Below are 23,001 nucleotides of genomic sequence, written 5' to 3'. Positions count from 1 at the left end.
TTCTTTCTCACTCACTCATTACTGCCATGCAGGTTGTATAACTGTTAATGGGAAGTTCTTGCTCTTTAAAGATAAAGCTAAAGCTATGTAAAGGGCTCTTGTGGTGTTACGGTTGTCCTGTGCTGATTAAAGGACAGTATTTGGGAATCACTAAAACGCTGCTAATACCATCGGCATTTCAGGTGTACATGGATGAGCACCTGCACTGGGACTGCGTGAAGCTCTGTGTTGCACTGTGCATCCCATTTTCGTGATGCTGGGTGCTAGTGAGACCTCACCTTGGAAATCAGGGAAACTTCCACTGCTTCCACTGCAGCCGGGGTAGATGGTCTCATCAGATTTTCCAAGGAAAACTGTGTGTACAATCTGCTTGTATTGGTGGTATGTTACAAATAAAGTGACTTCTCTGTCCTGCGGCTCACATTTTTCAGGTTTGCTATGTCCTTTGGAGGGCTCAAGTACTTAGGCTCAGGTCCTGCTTACTGAGACAATACGGGTCTTACTGCTAACTCTCATGTTTGGTGTCATGAACAGTCCTCTCACCAGCCTTATGGTTCTCCTCATGGGCCTGACCCGGGCCCACACCTGTGGGCTGATGTCCTGGCCCATCTCTACACCCAAGCCCATGGAGGATCCTGGTGCTTGGGGTAGGTCTACCCCTGCCTGCCCCTTGCCGCAGGGTGTCCTCATCATGAAAGAGTTAAACACCAACTCTTCCTCTGCAAATCTTCACACCGAGTACCACTAACTACCTTAATGAAGTGTTTACATGGATGAAGTAGCCAACATTATTTCTAACCATTTATATTTATATTTGTATAGCTGGTGCCATGTAAGATTTGGAACATCCTTACAATCTACTCTATGTGGAGATAAAAAGGGCAGGTGTATCCCACACTGCAGCAACTGGGCTCAGAGTTCCTTTTGGACAGAGGTGGTGCTTCTCAGGCAGAAGCTGCAAGGAAAGAAGTGGCTTTTTGGCCACTTAAGAGACTTGCAAAACACATTTCTGGGAAGCTAAGGCTATGCCGTGAATCTAGGAGGCTTAAAATCTGAGATGCTTTTTCAGCCAAATGGAGAAATGGATGAGGTTATTTAGATGTAGAATGAAAGACCATGAGAACAGAAACTTGACCTGTGTATCACAGACCATTGCACTTCAAGCAAATAATTTACTGCTGAGTCAAGTGCATAACTAAGTACGTGGCAAACTAACCTGATCACCCACATTGCAGTTATGTTTTGTTGCTATAATAAGATCCGTATTTAAATGTTTCTGAAGTTGTTCTTGCACTAAACATTCTCCCACTTTAGTCTAGGAGTTCACACCTTAATAAAATAAATGTAAAAGTGGCATGTGACTGCCTACAGAATTAGCCTTTGGCTACCCAGATAAGGAACTGTGAGCAACCCTCCAAAACATTTCTTATTGCAATTAGGTTTCCCAAGTCGCAGGCGGGTATTTCAGCACAACCTCTGGACCCCCTCCTTGCAACTTTTGGAATAGGGGTACATCTCACAGGCAGTGAGGGTCTGTTGCAAACTATACACTGGGAGCAGGAGGAGTGCTCTTCCTTCTTCAAGGATGATCATCCTTATTCCTTACTTACTCCATACTTACATCCTTACTCCTCCCTTTTTTTTTCTGAAAAAGCAAACAGAGCAAAAGATAATCAAAGTCTACATCCTGTTTGTGTTGTGCTTTTTTTTTTTTAAATTTTGCAGTACTCTTATTATTGTCAGTATACTTCTATTCTTACACTGTCTGATCATAGCATCTTACTCTTTTGCTTTCATAATTCCTTAATGGCATCTCATTTCAGGAATCTCATAGCATATAGCTTCAATAAAGAAATACCATCTTTCCTATATGTTTACATTTGATTGCATTGATTCATTTATTTCCACTTCCACAACACTATTTTGTTCTAACATGGCTATTTATCAGTAGCTAGGCTTATCTCAGAACCTACATATTTCAAATTATCTTGTTTGACATGAAGCTTCATCCGATCAGCACAGTAACTAAGTTGTAATTATTGAGAAAAATTACTTGAGAAAATTGCACAGTAGTCTTCAGTTTTGTGCTTTATAAATACCACGCATCCATAGTTCAAACATGTGGGCACTGCACAATGAGCATCACAACTGTATTCCTGCGTGTTGCAAATTTTTAAGTGAGGTCCAAACAAAACGTTAGGGATCAGAGAGTCATTTTGAAGTGTCTTAGCATGCCAAAACATCTACCCTGCCCCTGTCACTGGTGGTGTAGCTGCTACCGTGAGGAGCCGGCACAGTGCAATGTCCCTGACCTGGTGTGGTGCCCCCTCCTCACTCACTGCTCACATTTGCAAAGGCTGGTCCATGCTCTGCATGAAGAATGCAGTGATCTTTCACTCGAGGGTTTGTTCTAGTGGGAGAGGTCAACACCAGAAACGGAGGGTGGTTTTCAGTGGTGCTCACTAGCTTGCACAACAGCTTTTCTGAAACTCTTGCACTAACTGGCATAAACCTGATCTCCTAACGTGTTGAATGCACAAATGGTTTCTGGTGCTCACCCGTCTGAGAAAACCCCCTTTCCAAAATACATTTTCAGGACTTAGCTGGCCTCTTATGATTGTAAGTTAATTCTCGTTACAGAAAAACAATTAAATGATGCAAATCAGGAATATGTATCTTCCTTCACCTCGTACACTAGCTGAAAAGATGCTCCATTCTAGTCCTGTTTATGCAAAAAGGAAACAGTATTTTTTTAATAGGCTGTTGTAGAGTCAGAAGAAAGGAAAAAACAACTGACGTGTCAGAGAGAAAACAGTATTAATGAAAAATATAATATTTTCTGAAGATATATCAGAGAAAGATATGAGCCTGGGAAGAGTAGAGGACTTCTTTCTCCCGACTGCCTGAGTGAGAGCCTTTGACAAATCATCTGCTTTTAACAAATTATAGGCTGATAAGAAATTATTTCCTTTTTTAGGTGTTTGAAATCAACTATAATTCCAGGGAAAAATGTTTTTTTAATGAAAAATATTTCAAGACAAGAAATAATTCCAATTATACACAGAACACATTACTTGAAAATGTACTTTCTTGCTTCCCTAAAGAAATTTTAGAAATAAGTTCACAATTTTTTTTTTCATAAACATAGATCTGAAGTTAAATTGTTGATTTTTGTTAAATGCACAATTATTGAAAAATGATGAGGGCATAATTTAACATTCAATGTCAGGAAAGTTTCAGGGCTACATATATTAAATACAAATGGTATATTTTAACTTACCAATGTTATTAGAACAGATATGCACACAAAAGGAAAGTGTTTTGCACATAAGTAATACTAAGGGTTTTTTTGAAATTTAAGCAGATGCAAAGGAAAGATCAGTAACTAACCCATCCCTGTCTCCTCTGGATTTTGTTTCTGGGAGGCTGTTCCAACTGTTATCAAAGGAAAAATCAGCTTGCAACAGATTTGAAAAACAAATGAAATCTGTGGATTGAGTATCTCAATTGGGGAATCATGTTAAAAGTTAAAGGGCAGGTGTCACATTAACTTAATATTGCCAGGAGCTTCCATGTGTGGCTGCAGTCCCAGCTTCAAGAGGTTAAAATAATTTCTTGTTTTGTTTCTCAGAGTAAAGTCATTGCTGCATTCCAGATCCAGGAGGTATCAACTACCTTTTTCAGGACTTAGGATAGGCATGAAATTGAGATGTTTGCTGATTTGCAACGCATTCTCCTATTTTTTGAATTTGAACAAGAATATGGATTGCAGGGTGCAACAGACAGTGTGGTGTCCTAATGAGCAAGAATGCACAGATAAAAAAAAAAAAAAGCAAATGTCTCACTGAAGTAAACCATAACATTCCCCCAGACTTCATCGGGAAAAGGATTTTACCTAAAGAATCCAAATTATTCCTGAGGAGCATTCGAAACTGCCTGTCATAAAGGAAACGAAGTCAATCACGCCTGTCTTACAAAGAACCACGGTTTGTATGACTCACTTAATTGTTCATTACACGTGAACTTAGGGCTTTCTCCCTTTCAATCCTTTCAAGCTGTCGTTTTATAAATACAAATATTGAGACACTGTTGATTAGACAGATGACAAGACAGAGAATAACTAAATAAATTACTAAGTCAACACTTACACAACTGATGGAAACCTAATAAAGGCCAAATTTTCACAGATTTTCATTGAGGTCTACTCAGAATGAGCTTATGTGGATCTCTTCCCAGGTAAGAGATCACATGAGTTAGCTGAAAGGACACACATCCAACCTTTGCAGATGACACCCACTGCAAGATTTTTTAAATTTTACGTGGACAGCAGCATCTACCCTTCCAAATTTATTGTTGAAATTCCACCGATGCGGTTTTCACCTGCATGAAAAGTCTGAACAAGCTGTGCAAAAACAGATCAGTTGCTTAGGGTAGAAATAGGACTTAATTTTGGGAAGGCCTGTGTTGCCTGCCTACACAGATACAAAATTCGGGTACTGCTGGGTAGGCTGTTCCCTTCATCCCGTGTATTAGAGCTGTCAGACACGTTCTAGCGTTCTTCCTGCTTTATCATGCGCCTCCTACCTCTAGGTTCTTCCCTTAAAACACTGAAAAAAAGAGTACGTATCCTTCTTTCCTTTCCAAGGAAAGCTTGGAAAAGGAACACTTAATGGGATAATATGGTTGGAAAGAAAGAAAAGGAGAGATGACATGTTTCTCGGTTCTTATCCCCCACCCTGGTTTTAAGCCAGCCTGCCAGTTTATGGATTCTTACTGTTTGGACGCGGCACTATTGCATCACGAGCTCTGCTGTGAAATAACAGCATGTCCTTTCTTTTGGGCTGTAAACTTCCTTGGACAGCCACTATTGCTTACTATGCTTTCGCACGGCATCTTGCCCAATCTTTGGAGCACAGGTCTGTGGGCAACTGCACACATCAAGTAACAAGACAAGGGCAATTAATTGTCTCTAATAATTATCTACATAATTATTTGCTCTCCCTGGCAAATCCAGTCCTAACAGGTTGCCCATAAACTGTGGTTTGGGAATCATTGCTCTAAGCTCACTTGTTTATTTAACATACTCAACGCCTGCAGCATAAGAATTATCTTTTCTTGACCACGCCAAGCATGATGTATCAGGGCACAGTGGAAAATATTTATGTAACTTCTATTATTATTTTTTTTTTTTTATTTTTAGTATTAGTTTGCTTATTTATATTTATAGTTTCAAAAGACACTAATGCAACTAGGTGCCTTTGAAATCCTTGTTTATTTTTGATACTGCTTGTAAGCTCATTTGGGCAAATTGCTTCTTTTTGGTAAATCGCTCTTTCATGAGAAGATGCAATCCAGATTGCCTCTGCTCTGAGGGCTTAAAATTAACCCCCCCTACGATTACACATATCCCCATGTAGCTTGAAATACTTATAGAATATATAATACAATCACCCACAGTCGGTACATGACCAAGAAAAGAAAAAGGCGCAGGAAAGCACTAGCAAATTGTGATAGTGGCTGGCAGATCCAGGACCTCAGCCCTCAGGAGATGAGAAGACAATGGTTAGTTTGTGGTTAATTTCCAGAAGGAAATGATTGGCTGCTCATTTACTGGTAAACACAAGATTCAGTTATTAAAAAGACAAGGGATGAATTTTTCAAAATGCACTACTGATCTTTTTGGTTTCTAATGATTTTAAAGAACAGGTTTACAGGTAGTTTGAGGATGCTTGATTTAAAGAGAACAAGCACTTAATCCGTCTGGCAGCATTTGTAGAGTCTCAAGTACTTTTGAGTAACTCGCTTCTTGAGTTTAATAATAATACTAAGATGGAGGCAGTAGAGAAACCAAATAGTGAAACAAATTACGGGAAGTGAATAAACAATTAAAGCAAGTACATTTTTTATTATACCCATCCTGGATTTAAAACTTGAGATTAAATTTTCCTTTTGATTTTATTATTTACATTTTTAAAACACTACAGGTTTAAATAGATTATTTACATATTTATATATTATTAAAAGATATATTACAGGTTTAAAACATAAAGGTTGTTTTTTTTTTTTTAAATTTAGATGGGCTTATTCCATTCACAAGAAACCTTAATTATGAAATACAAAATGTCATAATCTGTAAACCGTATAAAAATGAAAAATGTAACTCAATCTAAAAACGTAACTCAGCTTGAAAAACAAAAGTTTAAAGTACAGATGCAAAGAAAGGTGTTCACTAGTACTGTTGTATTTTGATTTTAGAACTATTGAAACTTTTAAAAATTTTTAGTCTTTAATTAGGCTTTCAATATAAATAACAAGCCACTGAATAAAACTTGAGCTCAGATAATTTACAGTACTAAAACTTTGCAGACATTATTTATTTCTTGTTAAGTTACTGTTGAGTGGTTTTGTTAAAGACCACGGTCCCTAAAAAAAAAAAAACAACACACAGTCTGCTGTCTAAACAGGTAACATCACTTAGTCTTCATATTAGTTATGGGGTAAACTAGAATAGTTTTAATGCATACCAGTTTGGGTCCAAAAAGTTCTTATTCTGTTTCAATCAAAAGTCTTTGGTTTGAGAGAACAGTGTTGGAGACATTGCTCTTTTTATAATTTAGCAACTATACTAAATGTGAAGTTGACTCGAATTTTGTTGGCAGTTGCTCCTATCACATGATAGAAACTCTTCAATCAGTGTCTGGCTAAGAACAAATTTACTTTAACAAACCTGACATAACCTTGGTTTAACTTAAAAATACCACTGATGGTATTTAGTTGTGTAGGATAATAAAGAAGTAGTCATTTATGTTCTATTTATGTCTTGGGTTGACTCCCAAGGTAAATTGTGGATGGTTTCAGGGTTATTACTTGAAATAATCCAAACCAACAAATAACATACTTCTCAAAACACAGGCTTAACTAATCTTTTTCCATTTCTGATATTGCAGTTATAATGCAATTTGTTATAATGTAATTTGTTAAAGCAGTTCAGAAACTGGGGCCTGGTGTTAGTAATCAAAAGTAGTTTCATTTTATAACGGCAGAAATGAAACTCTTTAGAGTCTTCTTCTTGGACTATGTTATTTTGAATATATGCTATTTTTGGACACTGAAGAAAAATGCAAATTCATAATGTTCTAATTTGGCCAGAAATATGAACCCCAACAGATTAAACCACATGATCATGCTACCAGCTTCTAAGATGCCAAATAGAAGAAAACACAGAGGTCTCTGTTTCTTCTGAAGAATGATGAACAAAGAGAACTTTTGATGTTTATTCTTCTGCACCCTAAAGAAAGAGGACTGTCCAAAATAGTGCCATTGTGGAATGATGCAACTAAGACAGAGGATTCGACCTTACAGTGACCTTTTCATCTTCCTTCAGCCCTGTATCAAATTCTTCCTACTGCTCTGCATTTAAGAGATTTAGAAAACACTTCTTTAATGGTGTTTAAAGCTCTTATTGCCAGATAAAGAACAAAGACTATTCGTATGATTAAATATTTATGATGCATTCCTAGCAATGCCCCTCATACGTATGCCCCTCAAATCAATTGCCTACTCCAAAGTTACATTGCTTGAGAGCTTAATGCATAACACTGCGTGCAGGAAATACAAATTCTTAATTGGTGAGTAAATAATCAAGCTATCCCTCTTCTTATGCTTATATATGCTTTTAATATATTTCCAAGAAAAAAAATTGTTATTTAGAAAGAATATAAATTTTCGACTGGCGTATTGATATACAGGTTTTATTAAGCACACGGATTATTAAGCCAAATGCATGTGTAGACGAACTTTTATTTTAGTATGTGCCTCTTTCAACAGAGAACATTGCCTGCCTTCTTCAATAATTGCTTTCCAGCATGTTTTTAAAGGCACAGTGAAGCCAGTAACGAGGCAATGATATTTCTTAATGAGTCGGTAGAGGGAGCCCCTTAATAGGGCAATCAATTTCCCATCCCATCCCCTCCGCTGCCGTTCCTGAAGTTTCTACTACACATGAGGTTAAACGGAGATGTTAATGCGAACATCGCCAGAATGAATCTTTCTTTAGCTGCGTTTCGCAGGCTAACAAAGGAAAATTAACAAAACTATAATTTTCTATCATACTTTATTTTTTTTTGAGAACAAAGGTGACTAACAGCTAACTTCCCACGGTCTGCCTTCCCTACTCCTAAATTAATACAGAATGACCCCTCAGAGCTTCAGTGTGCATTTAAAATGCCCTTGTGATACGATGCTGTGCAGTTTCAGTTCTACTACAAATGCATCCACAAACACCTACGACTCATCTATGCATGAAGATAAAAGGGGTGAGGGGTGGGGGTGGTGGGCTAACGCAGGCTGAAAAGAGCCAAGAAAGAAAAGATCACTATATACAGAATATCTTTATAAGTAATTTTATGACACAGTGTCAGAATTGGCATATACATCACCCTTCGTTTATAGTGCACAAAATGGATCTTCCAACTATTTTTCCATACGGTTCTTCCTGAGAGCACTTAACCCAGTAAAATTGGATGTGCTCCACGTTTTACCACTCAGCGTGTTTTCTTCAAACACGTGTTTACTTCTCAAACTGAAAAAGTAATCTTGCCATTGTCTTTTGTAATCTGTATTTGTAATAATGCAACATTGCTGACATTGCTAACAAACCACTGAGTTTACTGAGCAAAGGGGACTACTCTGACAACACTGCTTTGATAACACAGACCTTAGCAAGTACAGTTCTCATGAGCAGGACTAAACGGGCTAATCTTTTTCTCTGCATGGGTATTTTGAAAATCCTTTCCCTGTTGTGTACCAAAGGAGTTAAGCAAATACATAAAACTAAGTTTAAGTTAATTACTGATCATTTAAGTAAATGCCAACAGATTTTGCTGACTAGTAACGATCTTAGAGCAGGGGCTTGAAATCAAATCTGTGCTCAGTAGATTGAAGTCTAATGAGTGACTCGGTATCAAAATCTTTACTCAAGTTTAAATTCATAAAATGAACGCCCAGTTCCTCTAAAGTCAATGGAAAAACTCCCTGTGACTTGGAAAGGATCAAGGCTCCTCAGTAAGAGTTTCGCCTGAACAGGGCTACGCAACGGACCCAAAAGTTTTTACGGAAAGGCTAATGTGAAGGTATTTGTATCCGTGGAATTTGTTGAGGTGCAAGATTTTTGACATTGCTGAAAACAGGACTGTCCTACCAGTAAGAGAAGCACAAATACCAAGTCCCCACTCTGCAGCGGGGGGAAATAAACCGATGCCGATCACTTTCTGATGTGCCGATCACTTTCTGATACGCCGATCATCTCTATGGAGCTATTTTAGGACTCAGCCTTTTCAGGAAGTCCTTTGTTCACTTAGAAAAATAAATATAAATCCTTTTCTCTTTACCTGCACTGGTGCCTGCACCGGTTGTGAGGTCCCCACCCATCAGGCCACCTAGGGGGTGGAAATGAAATACTACAAATGAGCACGATAAATTACAACGGGCAAACAGTCAAAACATTTTCTTTAACTTCAAACGGGCTGCTCCAGTACCAACCACTGCTTTCCTCTGACTTCAACAGGCATCGGAGCAGACCCACAGTCATAAAATCATAATGTTTAATGTTAACCCATAGAAGACATTCGCCTTTCAAGGACAAAGAAAATATGCAGTGCGCAACATACTTCCACAGCATATGGAAAAAAAAAGATATTTGAAAGTTATGTATAGCAGCCCTTCATTTGAAAACTCTCTTTAGTTCAGTATTACCCAGAAAACCAAAGACTTCCACATAGGACTGGGAAGAAGAGACTGAAGGCTCCTGAATGAGAATGTAACTCAGGAGCGATAATATATATTTACATAGCTTCTAATTTTAATTTCCTTCTAGACATTCACTCTAAGGACTTTTAAAACTTCTCTTTGCACTTGGGAACCTCAGGTGGTTCATTGAATCTGCTATACTTAAGGACCTTGATGTTGCTTCAGCCAGACAGATTAAATGAACTTAATCCCCACTTACCCTGCTCAGAGGTGAGCCCTCATCATCACCGCAGCAAGGCACAGCCTCTTGCTGTACAAGGCACTCAAGTACAGACCTCAGCTAACATTCACCCTTCAAAGAACTCATGAATGCATAAAGAATAGTAAATTCTGCATTTAGCCTCTAGACCGATGACTTAAGTAATGAGTGTCCTATTTTACTTGCTTCAACTTGTTTGCGCTGGCTACATTTTCTCCCCTGCCCCCTTAAGCTTTATGGTATAGTGAGCTCTTGCATGAATTAAGCAGACAAGCTGCTTTTTTATGAAACAGCAAATTGTCTGCCCTTTTATCCTTTATTGATTTCCTTTAATCTTAGTCCAGATTCAGCTTTTTCTAGAACTCTTTTTTTTTTTTTTTTTCTAAATTGGGAATAGAAACCCCTTTGGCTCTTCTTTTGATTTTTCAACACAGCAATTTTGGACGCACTGTTATGACTGGTAAAAACAGAGTCCTTGTTTCTCCGGACGCAGTTTAAAGTGACCTAAGGCACACAAGCAACTGATAAAAGAGCATCTAAAGGGATGGGATTGAACAGAGCCTACCTGTGTTACCTGCACTCGGAGGCCGATGTGTCACGCCAGGAGACATGCTATTTCTTTGCAAAGAAGGATGAGCCAGCGGCAAAAGATTGGGGTTTCCCAGTGAGCTGACTGGGTTACTGTATACCAAACTGTTGTGGTTGGACACTGGGATAGAAACTGGCATCTCAAAGTTTGGTGGTGGAACAGCCTGTACAAGCAAAAAAGGGAAACAAAGACAAGAATAGTACAGAAGCACAACAGCTTTCAAGTACAGTTACTCTATATTTAGTTCAAATATTTTGTAGTCGGTGGTTAAAATATTTACGCTCACTTGCCTTCCCTAAGAGTCAAGAGAAGGGTTTAAAAGAGTTACCAAGGCTTTTAAATAGGATTTTTCAAATCATGATTCCATCTTCCTTTAATGCAGCTTGCACATTTACTTTTTAAGGACTGAAAAGATTTTTTCTTTCTTTTTTTTTTTTTTGTTTAAAACAAACCCCTGCTTTATGAAGCTTAATTTTCTTTTTCTTTCATTCCATGAAGTCATAATTGTTCACTTGTGATATCTTAATCTAGTGTCACAGATGACTGCAAGATCAAAGGTACATGATTACGATGACTTCATTGCATGGAGAAAAATTAGAAAGGGTGGAATGCAAAGGGAAAACTTTAATTTCAGCTTACGTTGCTTTAGCAACCAGAATGATCCCAAATCTGGTTAAAGGCACCAACACAGTATACTTTTTAAAAAGTTTCTATCTTAGCTTGCAGGGGCTTAAGAGAAACAAGGTTCTTTGCAGGGACAGGTAGCAAATACAAGAGATTCAGATACACACCAGTTTTTGGGTTCTTTGTGGTTGTTTTTTGGCTGTTTGTTTTGCGTGCGTGTGGGGTGTGTGTTTGTGGGGCGTGTTAGCATTTGGTGACACCTTTTCAGTGTACTGTTTTCATACTTTAAGGCAGGACCCTCTCTTGAGCCACTTTTGTTTGCAAGAATCCCTGCCAAAAAAGAACCAGATTATGAACTGCTGTGACACAGAGTATGAGGAGATGCAGCACTTGATTCTTATTATGCTTTTAGAAAGCCCAACACAGTTTTTTTTCCGGTGGATTGGTGGGTGTGGGGGTTGGGATTTTCTTGGGTGGCAGTTGCCTGGATTTCTTTAAAATTTATCATTCTGGTGGCATCCAAATAGATTAGAACTCTGTATTCAATTTACTTGTTTTTAAAATAATTAATATCTCGCCTGTGTGACTGGCAATAAAACTTTATCAGAATTACCTGATACAATATAAAATATTTAAATACCCAAATGCAAATGAAGTCTCCCTTAATCTACTGTTTAAAAATCTTATAAGCTTCAGGAGTCTAAACCTGTCAAAAATTTCTTCAAACCAGCTTCCTAACATCTTCAGAGGGAGGAATTCACAGATTTTGATTTTGTTGTTGGCAGCTGGTATTACTGGTAAGACTTCAAGGACCTAGAGGGAGTATGTTGAGAATGGGACACATAATCTGCTGTGTCAGGCAGCAGAGGCGCCCTGACCTTGTGCCACCCACTCGTCTCTTCTCTGGCTGGCCAGAGCTGTTGGCTGTGCCCTGCGTATTACAGCGCTGGCCATCAAATTACAGTTATCCCTTAGGGTTTGGTTTTTTTCTTTTTTTTTTTTTCCTCCCCTTTCTAGGGGCAGACATAACTTTTCTCTAAATACAGAGGAATTACTTGTCTTAACCACTGAAACACACAGCAAGATTTCAGTTGAGGGTACGATGTGAAGGATACGTTACACAAATGCCTCGGGACTTATTTCAAGGTGTTAATTTAGCTCTGAAACCCTGTACGTAGCCCATACTGCGAGAGATGGCCCTGGCACAAGGTCTGGGGTGAGGTGGGGCGTTTGAGTGGATGAACCTGCTGGCATTGCTCCCCAGCTGGGGGCCGCACGCCATCCCTCCCCTTTGCCGAGAAGCTGACGTGCACCCCAAGGGCTGTGTTTTCCGTAGGGTTGGTTGGTTGAAGTAGAGGTGGGAAGGGCAGGAGAGAGGCGACTTGGCAATCTACATGTTCAGTGTGCAAGGAGCGAAACTACATGCGCTGCTGAGTCTGTGTAGGGGTCCTGAAACACGCCAGTGTTTGTGTCTCACAAACAGAAAAAAGGGAATAAATGATTATGTGGTGAAACATGTAATTGCTGAAGTATGTTCTTTATTTCTTTCAGAAGCAACTTTTTTTTTTTTTTATTTCTGCCTGCAGATGTTCTTGCAGTTGAAGTCCAGCCTGCTAGCTGCATGTGTGGCTTGTCTCTCAAAGGAAAATTTACAAAGTATGTAGCACACAGAGTACCAGTGTATGTCACAGCTGAGGTCCAGGCTCCTTAGAAATAGGTTCACACAGAATAATCTAAACATATTGTCAACCTGAAGGAACGTTTTGAAGTAAGGCATTCTCTTCACTGGCCACAGAAGGACCCAAAAGGTCCCCAAATCCCATGTAAGTCAGAAATTCATGGTTGCTCCTGAAGCTCCCAGTCAGCTGCTGCTGCTGGTTTCTGCCTGTTCAAAAGGTTTTAGCCAGTGAATTCACACGAGGATAGATGTCTTAGCTCCACCTCCAGCCCAATGTGAGACATGAATAAGCCAACACGGAGTCTCTTGCAACGGTCAGGGTTGTGGTGGTGTCTCTGCCTGGTGGCTTTGAGCACATGATCCTGCCTGCTTGTGTGCCAGCCCATGTCAGATGGAATGTTGTCCACTGGGGAGCACTTTGCAAAATGTCTTCTTCGCTTCTGTCACAAGATCTGTGAAGTCTGCCCTCTGAGCCTGGGCAGGCACCAATATTGCCTCTATTTTCTTAACTGATTTTCCTAATCCCAATTTCTGTTATCCGAACTAAAACATGGGTACAAATGCAAATCTGAAGGTCTTGCCAATCCTCAGCAGGCTTGTCTGCTTTCATCATTGTGCTCTGTCGTTCTTCCATGCACAAACCAAACCCTTCATGGGCTGGAATCTTATTTTTCTATGTTAGCGTAGCGCAAAAGAGCTCCAGTCTTGGTTGCCCTTGTGGATGCCAGTCTAACAAGTCATCACTGGAGCAAAAGTCACTGAATCAACTACTTAGCTTTCATCTTAAAAATATTTTTTAATATTAGTTAAATTATTTTCTTAATTTCTGTAGTACTGGTTTCATTTTCACCACTTTACCTACTGTCCCGATATACTTAGATCTCCTTTCAGAGTATTTCGTAGGCAGTTTTATCAGGACAAAGTCAGTTTACTCTGCTTTGCAGTACAATACACACTATATATGGAATACAGTATTTTTATTTTTTCTCCTCAGGAGTCAAAGGTTAGAGGGAGAAGTTTTTCTGGATAAGCACCAATAATAAACAGTAAGTCTCTAGCTACAGTTTTGCTCTGTTTGCCCAAATTTTGTTACAGTATTTTATGTCCTTCACCAAGAACTGCAACCTCCTGCAGATTCCCTAGTCGTTCTTGGTGGTAAGTCACGGGGCATATCTATTCCAGCGAGGGCTGACGGACATTAAAGCTTATGATGCACTTGCATAATATCTATATTAGTAAATCAAACTTGCTTAGGAACTGAGGCCATCTGAGGCCACAGAGCAGCCCATGTCCATACTATTAAACTTTCTCAACCTCAAAAACATCATGACTACATATAAACTGACAATTGGGAATTGTTCCTGGCCTGGGCTAACAACCAAACAGAGCTCAGAAATTGCCTGGGACAGTGTTATTTGGCTGGTGCCAAAAGCATGCCAGGGACTGTTCAAGCAATTCAGGTCAGAGATAAGCACCTCCCGCTGCCTCGTTACGTCCTTTGCCATTTGTTAATTTACTAACATAGGCAAAGCCTTACTCTAATGTGTATGTGGTTTCCCACTTTTTGCCTTTTTTTAATTTTTATTTAATTTTTTTATTCTTTTCTCCTTTGGACACCATTGCCAAGGAGGGCAGATGGCTCACCTAGGAGGACTCCAGCAGTGTACAGCACGCACTGCCTTAGATGCACGCTCCACAAGCTGTGGTACGTTGTGCAAAGCAGACTACTGGGGACTCAAAAAGTCCTTGGAAACTAATGGGCCAAACATTCTGTGTTAAATATTGTTTTTATCCCTCCCATGTTCAACCAGGCCTTCATTTATTTAGAGACAGAGATACTTACAGCTCCCTTCTAGTAGACTATTTCTGTCTCCTCTGCTTTCATCACTCTTATGAAAACTACAAGTAAATGTCTAATTATTATCAGATGTTTTAGAACAATATAAGTACTTATCCCCAGAAAATTATCTGAGGAAACATTATTGGCCCTAGCTGTTAGGAGCAAAAGCCAATTTTGTTTTCATTTGGCAGCAGCTTTATTATGTTACAAGACCAGGCGCAGACATTGCATTGTTTTCTATATTTTGTAAGTAGTGATTTAATGACTTGACTTGGTGACTTTTTGTTCGATTTTGCTTTCTTCCCCCCAACATTGTTGGCTACCTTTGATGATCCCAAGTACATGAATATGACTTCCCTGACTTCCTTGAAGATACGCTCATTTGTACAGTTAAGGATATTATTGTATACTGTATAATAGGTAATATACAATACACAATGTATTTTTATATATAGCTATATAGCTATATAGCTATATATATAGTATTTATATTTACAAATTTTTGCTACATGCTAGCTTTGAACTCCATCTTGCCCATTACGTCTTGGCGTATGCCAAGAGAAGGACCTCCTTTTGCATTTGGGGAGAATATCTACTGATTCTTCCTTTTGCGGTAAGCAGCTTGATGGAGCACACAGACCTTGAGCTCTGCATGTGAAGCACTCAGAGAAGGGATATCCTGTCTCACATTAAAAGAAATGGTAACATTTTGCAGTTCCATATCTCTGAAGCATCTCTGAAGTAATTTTCATAAAAACATAACACACTGGACCTTGTAACATCTCTGCAAGGTAGGAAGTTACATTGTACCCAAAATACAGCTCAGAAAAGCAAGTTAATCACCAAGTTAATAGCTCAGGTAGGACTATATTTGATGTCAAAATGTTAAATTTAATGAAAGAAACCAGAGGGAAAGTCCATTAATTTTTGAGAGGACAAAAGTGATTTACCATGTTTAGATCAACTGTGTTTTTAATTCCCAGAACTTTCTTAGTTTTACAGAAAAGATGATTTCCCCAAATGCTTATGGAGGTAAAGAAAGTGATAGAACTCAGTACCACAGAAATTAGTTTTCTTCCAAGTTTGGTTTGGTTTTTTTTTTTTTCCCATGTCTTGAAGATATCAAATGGTTACAACATGTGCTGCTTTGTTGGAACCAAAACAGGTAGCATGAGATAAACAGAGGTTCTGAAGGGCCAACCCAAACAATTTTTAAGGTGAAAAAGGGCTAGGTTACATACTATCTGGCTGAAAATTCTGTCACTGTGATTGAACAAGACAAAGGTCATCCTTGAAAGAGGAAAGAAATGGCAATTGGTAAGATTTTGATGTGAAAAACGGTTAAGCATTCCAGATTACAACAGTCACCCTAAATGTTGCAGTCATCGTTTGTCAAACTGAGTTCCATCATAACAAAAAAAATTCATGGTGACAACTTTAGAACCTTTTTTTTTTTTTTTTTCCTGAGAAAAACAGTTATGCAAAAGAAGCAAATAAAAAGGGATGGAATATATATGTATTCTTCCCTGCTATTTTATATACACGTTGGGTGTCCTTAACGAGCCATTCAAAATACTAATTTATCAAATTTTATGTCATTTTGTCTGTGGGAAAATATTTTTTTCTTTTTTTTTTTTTTTCTGAAAATACATTTGCCATGATGGAGAACATCCTCAAAATTTTATTTAACTGGAGTGAAAATCTTTCTGCTGAGAATTAATGTAAAGGACACTTACACTGCCTGAGACAGAACCTGAGCATCCTTGAGAGGTATTCTCAGCTCAGGTATCAGATTTTTTACACACAATTCACTAAAGTTACAGAAGAGGCTTTGCTCATTCTGGGTGCATAGACATCCTTTTTGGCAGCTATCCATACAATCTATGTGTGGGAATGAGGAAAGAACACACCCAAATGATCTCTTTCAGAAGCCAGCAGTTACCTATGCAAATTTGGATGCTTGTTTGGACCTGGGCAAATCTTCGGTTTACTACCATCTCTTCCACACACATTTGGAAGAAGGGTCAAAAACAACCTCCATACCTCCACATTTTTTTTGTCAGCTTTATAAATGTAGTATTAAACATAATGACAAAGTATTCTCCCCTTGTATGTCTTGTGCAAACAAAATAGCACATGCAGAGTTATTTCTCTTAGATATCTGGCAAGGCATATGACTGATGGTTAGAAATTTTGACTTGGTTAAAACAAAATTTAGCTCATGTTAAAGCATTAAAGAAATGCTGACGAGGTCAAAGCAAATTCTCTGACAAAGCTGTAAAATCACCCCAACACACAAACATGTCTGAATCCTGCTATTAGGCTCTCATGCAGTTTGTTTCTCTGCAGCGAGCAAGTAGCTGTAACCCTTCAGTGCTGCAACCGAGTTCAGCAGAGACACTTGAGAACTGAAGTGACACGCACGGAACACACTGATTACTATATATAAAGGAATTTCAGTTCTACACCATTTTTCCTATATCACTGCAGAAAGTATTCTGTGGGTTTGTTAGCCTGTCCACAAAGAAAGATTTCCATCATTATTTTTCAGGTATAATTTGGGCAAGTGGTGTGGTAAAGCAGTTCTGTAAATCAAGTGAATATAATGTATATATGTGTATTTCACTTCCTTCTGTAAGTTTCACCTATAGTAGGCTTTGTGTGTCAAAGGCAGAGACTTGGAAGAAAAATACGTTGTGTGGAATTTTCTGACCACAGTGTTTGATTATACATTGGGCTATTAAAGCCTGTTTCCAGCTGAAATGTTTTCCTTACAAAGCCAGAACTGAAAGGGTTATGGTTTGTTACTGCAGCAGTTATCAGCAGACAGCCATCTAACCTTTGGTACTTACAGGTATTTTATGGCTCTTGATCATATTATCAAATTCTTCATTAATTTTTTTGTATTTTTCTTCAGTGCGTGGGGTGAGAGCGTAAGAGGAGTCAGGATCGGGGCTTTCACAACCTTTGTTTTCTTTCTTGTTCAATGCCTGCCAGGTTCAGAGAAATATCAAAAAGTAAAAAAAAAATGAAAGGGAGCTCAGGGTACTTACACATAATCTTTGCCTGCTGATCATTAGATCAATATCTTCGTTAATTTTTCTGTACTTGTCCTCAGACTCAGGGCTGTGACCTACTGAATCGTCTGCATCGGGGTCTGGACTGTCACAGCCATTAAGTCCTTTCTTTCTCAATGTCTGAAATAAACAATTCGGAGAGTTCAGTCCTTGACACAGGCTGCAAGAAAGACTCAGCAGTGTTACAGCAACACAAACTGCCCAGCGGTGGCAGGTTTTACATCATGCTTTAAGGAAAGAAAGTGACTAGAGGTCCACCACGCTGATGCTGTCGGTCTGCAATCGCGAGCGGCAAGAGAGGACTGTGCAGGCTTTGCTTTTCTGAAACTGGAATCAGTGACAACAATGAAGCTGGCAATCTCGCGAAGCGCCTGTGCTAGTACCCACCCCCCGTCCCCCCGTGTCCGACAGTGTTAAGGGGTTAAGATACCCACCCAAAATGGAAGCTATTCTAACATGTTTGTCCATTTGAAATGAATGAACATTAAAAGCAAAGGTTGCATACTGTTTACAGTGGAATACCCTGGTGTTTGCCTTTCCTCTAAAGAGTGATACAGAAGGAAGAAATGAAAAAACCCAACGGCAACCAATTTAGGAATTCACGTTCTCCACAGAAGAAAGAGAAGTACGTAAACTGAATTACTCCTTTGAATTGGATGTAAGGGATGACATTAGCAATGCCCTGCCATTCTTCAGCGTATGCTTTTGGTAGGACAAGAGGGAGGACACAGTTGCTAATGTGGCTGTGAAATACCGATTAAGAGCTTCTAGACATGGTGTTTACTTTTTATTGACTCCAGATACAGTGCTACAAATGCACAGTGCTGAAGCTTAATGCACAGGAAAAAGCACTGCTAAAAAAGATGCTGAGTGAAAAGTCAAGCCAGATGCATTTCAGGTTCAGCAGCTCAAATCAGCCCTCACAACCATGGTCATCATCATCACGATAAACAATGGAGATGAAAAAGCTTAAAACCAGAATTAAATCAGTAACCAACAATTCAGAATGTTTGTCTGGCCTCAAATAGTTTTTAATTGATCCACCTTGACAGATCACCAAAGAACAGTCATGGGCTACATTAAAGTAAAAGAATGTTAGAAGCAAGTCTTCAAAGAGTCCATTTGGCTGTCTATAAACTTTATTACACAGCTTGCAGTTAGAAGTTCTGAGTTGAAACCTAGCTGAACAACCTTGGTTACAATGTATAGATCACATAGCACTCGTGTTAATAAGTGGCTATGCTTGTGCTGTGTATTTGGGTGGGATGCTTTAACTGGCTTCTTTTTGCGTTTGCGGAATGGCGGCCTCTCATCTGAGGTTTTTGTTCTTTTTGGAAAAGTATTTTTCCTAATTATTTTCTTTATGGCAATGCCCAGTTTACCACTGCTAAAGTTCTCAAGTATTATAACATCATACCTTGTTTCTGTACCATTTTATTTATTCATTAAAAATTAGGCTTCTTTTCCTGCATTTTACCGGAGACTTAAGAACAGAGCCCTCTTATTCCTGCAAAAGGTATAAAGCTGTTCTCCTTGTGGAGGCACACTCCTCGAACCTCACATTTCCATCAACGCAGCAAAATGACGGTGATCTGCCCTAAGAGATTGGAGCCTTCCAAACTCATGTTGTGGACCTCAGAAGCAGATTTAGGCAATTTTGGTAGGCTGGCTCAGTGCAGATCTTTCTGTCCAAACTTTGTGTCTGCACAGACTTCACTTCTAATCCCGTGAGCTACTACTGACACACAGACAAAATTATAAATTCTTTGGAATCAAGCCTTAAGAAGCTAAACCAACCTGAATGATTCTCTACACTTCTTCTCCATTCCCTCCTATCTCTTTTTTGTCTTTTAAATGTTAACTAGCAGAACAGACTGCCGTGGTTTAACCCCAGCTGGCAAGCAAGCACCAGTCAGCTGCTTGCTCACTCCCCCTGGCCCAGTGGGATGGGGAGGAGAATCAGGAAAAAGGTAAAAACTTGAGGGTTAAGATAAGAACAATTTAATAATTGAAATAAAAGAAAAAAATAATAATAACAACAGCAACAGCGATCATAATGAAAAGGAGAGCGAGTGGGAGAGGAACAAAATCCAAAAGGAAAAGACCCGTGATGCGCAACACAGTTGCTCACCATCCACTGAGCGATGTCCTGCCAGTCCCTCAGCAGAAATGGGCAGGCCCTGGCTAAATCTCCCCAGTTTATATATGTTCTATGGTATGGAGCACCCCTTTGGCTAGTTGGGATCAGCTGTCCTGGCTGTGTCCCCTCCCAGTTTTCTTGTGCCCCCCCCAGCCCTCTTGCTGGCAGGGCCCCAGAAACTGAAAAGTCCCTGATTTAGTATAAACATCACCCAGCTACAACTAAAACCATCACTGTGTTACCAGCATTCCCACCAAATCCAAAACGCAGCATTATATCAGCTACTGAAAGGAAAATTAACTCTGTCTTAGGCAAAACCAGGACACAGACATAGTCATACGTGATTTCTACTGCTACTAGCTTGAGACATGACAATTATAAAGAAGGCTTTTGCAATCAGCTGTTGTTTGGTGGATTTAATGTATAAAATATGATACATTAAAAGAGAATTTTTTCTTTTACATCTGAATAACTAATCTATCTCAGCTAACATTCTTCCCTTCATATAACACAGTTCAACTTCCCTTCGTACAACAGTTGTCCTCTGAATACATAAAATATTCTCTTTCAAGATCCATTGGATCAAGCTGTTCAGAAGTGAAACCCAGATCAGCACTCTTGGGACCTTGGAGCTCATCTGAGTCACTGATGCAGTCCTGCTGATTCTCACGGAGTCTCTGAGGAGTGATGCTGATGTGGTCTGGATTAGATGGCATCCTCAGATCCACCCTTTGAGATGACAGCCCCTCTGTTTACAAATGGCAATGACCTCTTGTTTCCCCGGAGGCCAACACAACTCCAACTGAATGGGCATAGGTGAGGGAAGGGAGCTGCACAATTGTTGTCCTACCAGATGAAGATAACCCAGATGAAGGGCAATATCAAAAGAGGGGGGATGTTTTGCAACTTCTTTGCATCTTTTCCTCCCCATCATTCCCTAATCCTTGTCTGCAGCATTCACAAGACTGTGTACGGGTGAAAGAAGATGCGCTTTGTCCTCAGCACCCAATGCCTAAAACTCTACTCTGCACTCGTGTGAAAGTCGATTCTGTGGTTTGCAGAGGTTCAGGAATGCACTGTGATCTTTCAGATGTTCAGAGGCGGAAAGACAATGTAACCCAATGAATGCCTTACAGCAGTCTCCAAAAAGAGACCAGGTTCTATGTCAACATAGCAAAGTTTTTATTTTCATACATAATTATTTTTATTTTCATACCCTTAGAAAGCAGGTTGTTGCCACACTGGGTGGAGAAGAAGCAATCTCTATTTTCACCAGAAAAGCCAAAGACCAAATTTAGTAAAATCATGTTTGCATTCTACCCAAAATTAACTTCAGACCTGAAGACTAGAGGTAAACCTCGGCAAACCTCTCCCTTGCAAAACCTATTAATCCAGTGTGTTTGGCTGGTACCTTGGCTGACATGGTTAATCAAACTCACTAATGCAGTGCAATTCTCCCCCCCATCCTTCCCCCCCTCCAAAAAACCAAAAACCAAAAAAACCACCAACCTAAAAAAAATGTTCTTCAGTGAGCTGGGGTAAGGTTAGGCAACAGAAATTTCCACTAGCGTGCTGCAGTGAGGGGCACAGCTCCCAGCTTTGCGAGTGCTGGAACTAGTGCCTGATTCCCTGTGAACTGCGTTTTGGGGTAAAGTGCAATGTCAAGAGAAGCCTTCCTGCAGCTGGGTCTCTCAGGGCTTCTCTTGCCCCCTACCCATCCTTCTGCTGAATCTGTGTTGTTTCTGTAAGGACTCAAGCTGCAACACTGCCTTCAGCTGAGAGTCTTTCTGGGAGTGATTTCTCGTTCTCTTTTTCTGCACAAGAACATGTAATTTTCATAAACTTGTTGGAATTCCATTGTCTGTGAGACCCCTCCCTTTACACCAGATTTGCTTGGTGCCGAATAAAAAATGAAGACGTTACAATGGAAAAGAAGAGGCTGACAGAGTGCACAGGCACGTGAACACACACATGGACGTACACAGAACTCCTCTGGAAAGGAGAGCAGCCTGAAAGTGACACACTTACCCTCTGCACTGAGGTCCTGAGCAGCATTCAGGACGAACACAATGATCCTGAACTTTGCATGATCTCTGGCTTCTCGATACGCAGGCTACAGTATTGCCTGTTCTGTTGCCTCACTTGTTACTTCACTCCCCTCCACATAGCTACCTACCACATTACACCTCTCATAAAGGTCCTTTATCGTTCTGCTTCAACACAACGCAGCACACTCAGTACAGCACAACTGAGAGTGGCACTGACCAGTATCTAACTGATTCATCCAACTGGTCCGCTCTTTGGGCTCGGTGTCAATTTTTCCTTTTCTCTGCTCTGCCACCCATTGAAAGCAGAGGCTGGTTCTGGACATCAGAGAAGGCTGGAGTCATTAAGAAGACCAACTGGGTTTCAGCAGGCTAGAATCTTTGACCCAGTCTTGCAGCGATTTAGAAACCATTTTTCTTACCACGTTAAGCTGTCACAGCCTCTTGCAAACCCTGGAAAACAGCCAGACCTATCGCATCCTCCTGGAGATTAGCTAGTTTCCAAAGATTTAATGACTATTCAGGGAATTTTTAAGAGGATAAAATTACACAATTGTATAGCGCATTGCATTCTAGAGAACCCCAAGCCAGATTTCAGTTATTTTTAAAGAAAATAAGCCATTTTTTGAACTACGGAAGCTCCACTTCTTCCAAGCAATTAAACAAGTGATTATATTGGACTCCAGTAACCTAAAATCAGCCAAGGCATTTGAAAAACAAAATGGTTAAAGGAAAACAACCCTTGGCTGAAATCTCATATGCCAGCAATTTAGCCTAAATCCTGCCTCTATAAATCTCAGAGGAGAAGTGCTGACTTAGTGACATACTGGCTGCTGTAAAATGAAGTATAAACAACTATTTACTTCCATTTCATGCAAAATTTATCATCACTACAAAAGCACAAAAGAAAATATGGCACTAACAGCCAGGTCTGATTTTATCAAGGCAATGGAAATCATCACAATTTGAGGGCTTTTGAGGAGGAAAAGACTTTGATTTTCC

At 39.6% G+C, this 23,001-nt stretch overlaps 1 protein-coding gene across 13 annotated transcripts in view; it reads right to left on the bottom strand.

Moving 5' to 3' along the window:
- Positions 1–23,001, bottom strand: part of MEF2C (myocyte enhancer factor 2C) — a 128,248-nt gene that overhangs the window by 20,743 nt on the left and 84,504 nt on the right. For 8 of the 13 annotated variants that reach the window (XM_080373053.1, XM_080373060.1, XM_080373059.1 and 5 more), the window contains 3 exons: positions 17,791–17,934; positions 10,572–10,758; positions 9,390–9,437 (listed from right to left, as the gene is read on the bottom strand). In XM_080373053.1, coding sequence (XP_080229179.1) covers positions 9,390–9,437; positions 10,572–10,758; positions 17,791–17,934 — 379 coding nt within the window. Of the gene's footprint in view, positions 1–9,389; positions 9,438–10,571; positions 10,759–17,589; positions 17,728–17,790; positions 17,935–23,001 lie in introns of all 13 variants that reach the window. The other 5 variants (XM_080373062.1, XM_080373065.1, XM_080373056.1 and 2 more) reach the window with 3 other exon arrangements.

The sequence above is a fragment of the Falco punctatus genome, assembly GCF_963210335.1.
Source record: "Falco punctatus genome assembly, chromosome: Z".
Classification (NCBI taxonomy): domain Eukaryota; kingdom Metazoa; phylum Chordata; class Aves; order Falconiformes; family Falconidae; genus Falco; species Falco punctatus.
Note: the sequence above shows the minus strand (reverse complement) of the source record. Positions and strands in the feature narration are given on the sequence as shown.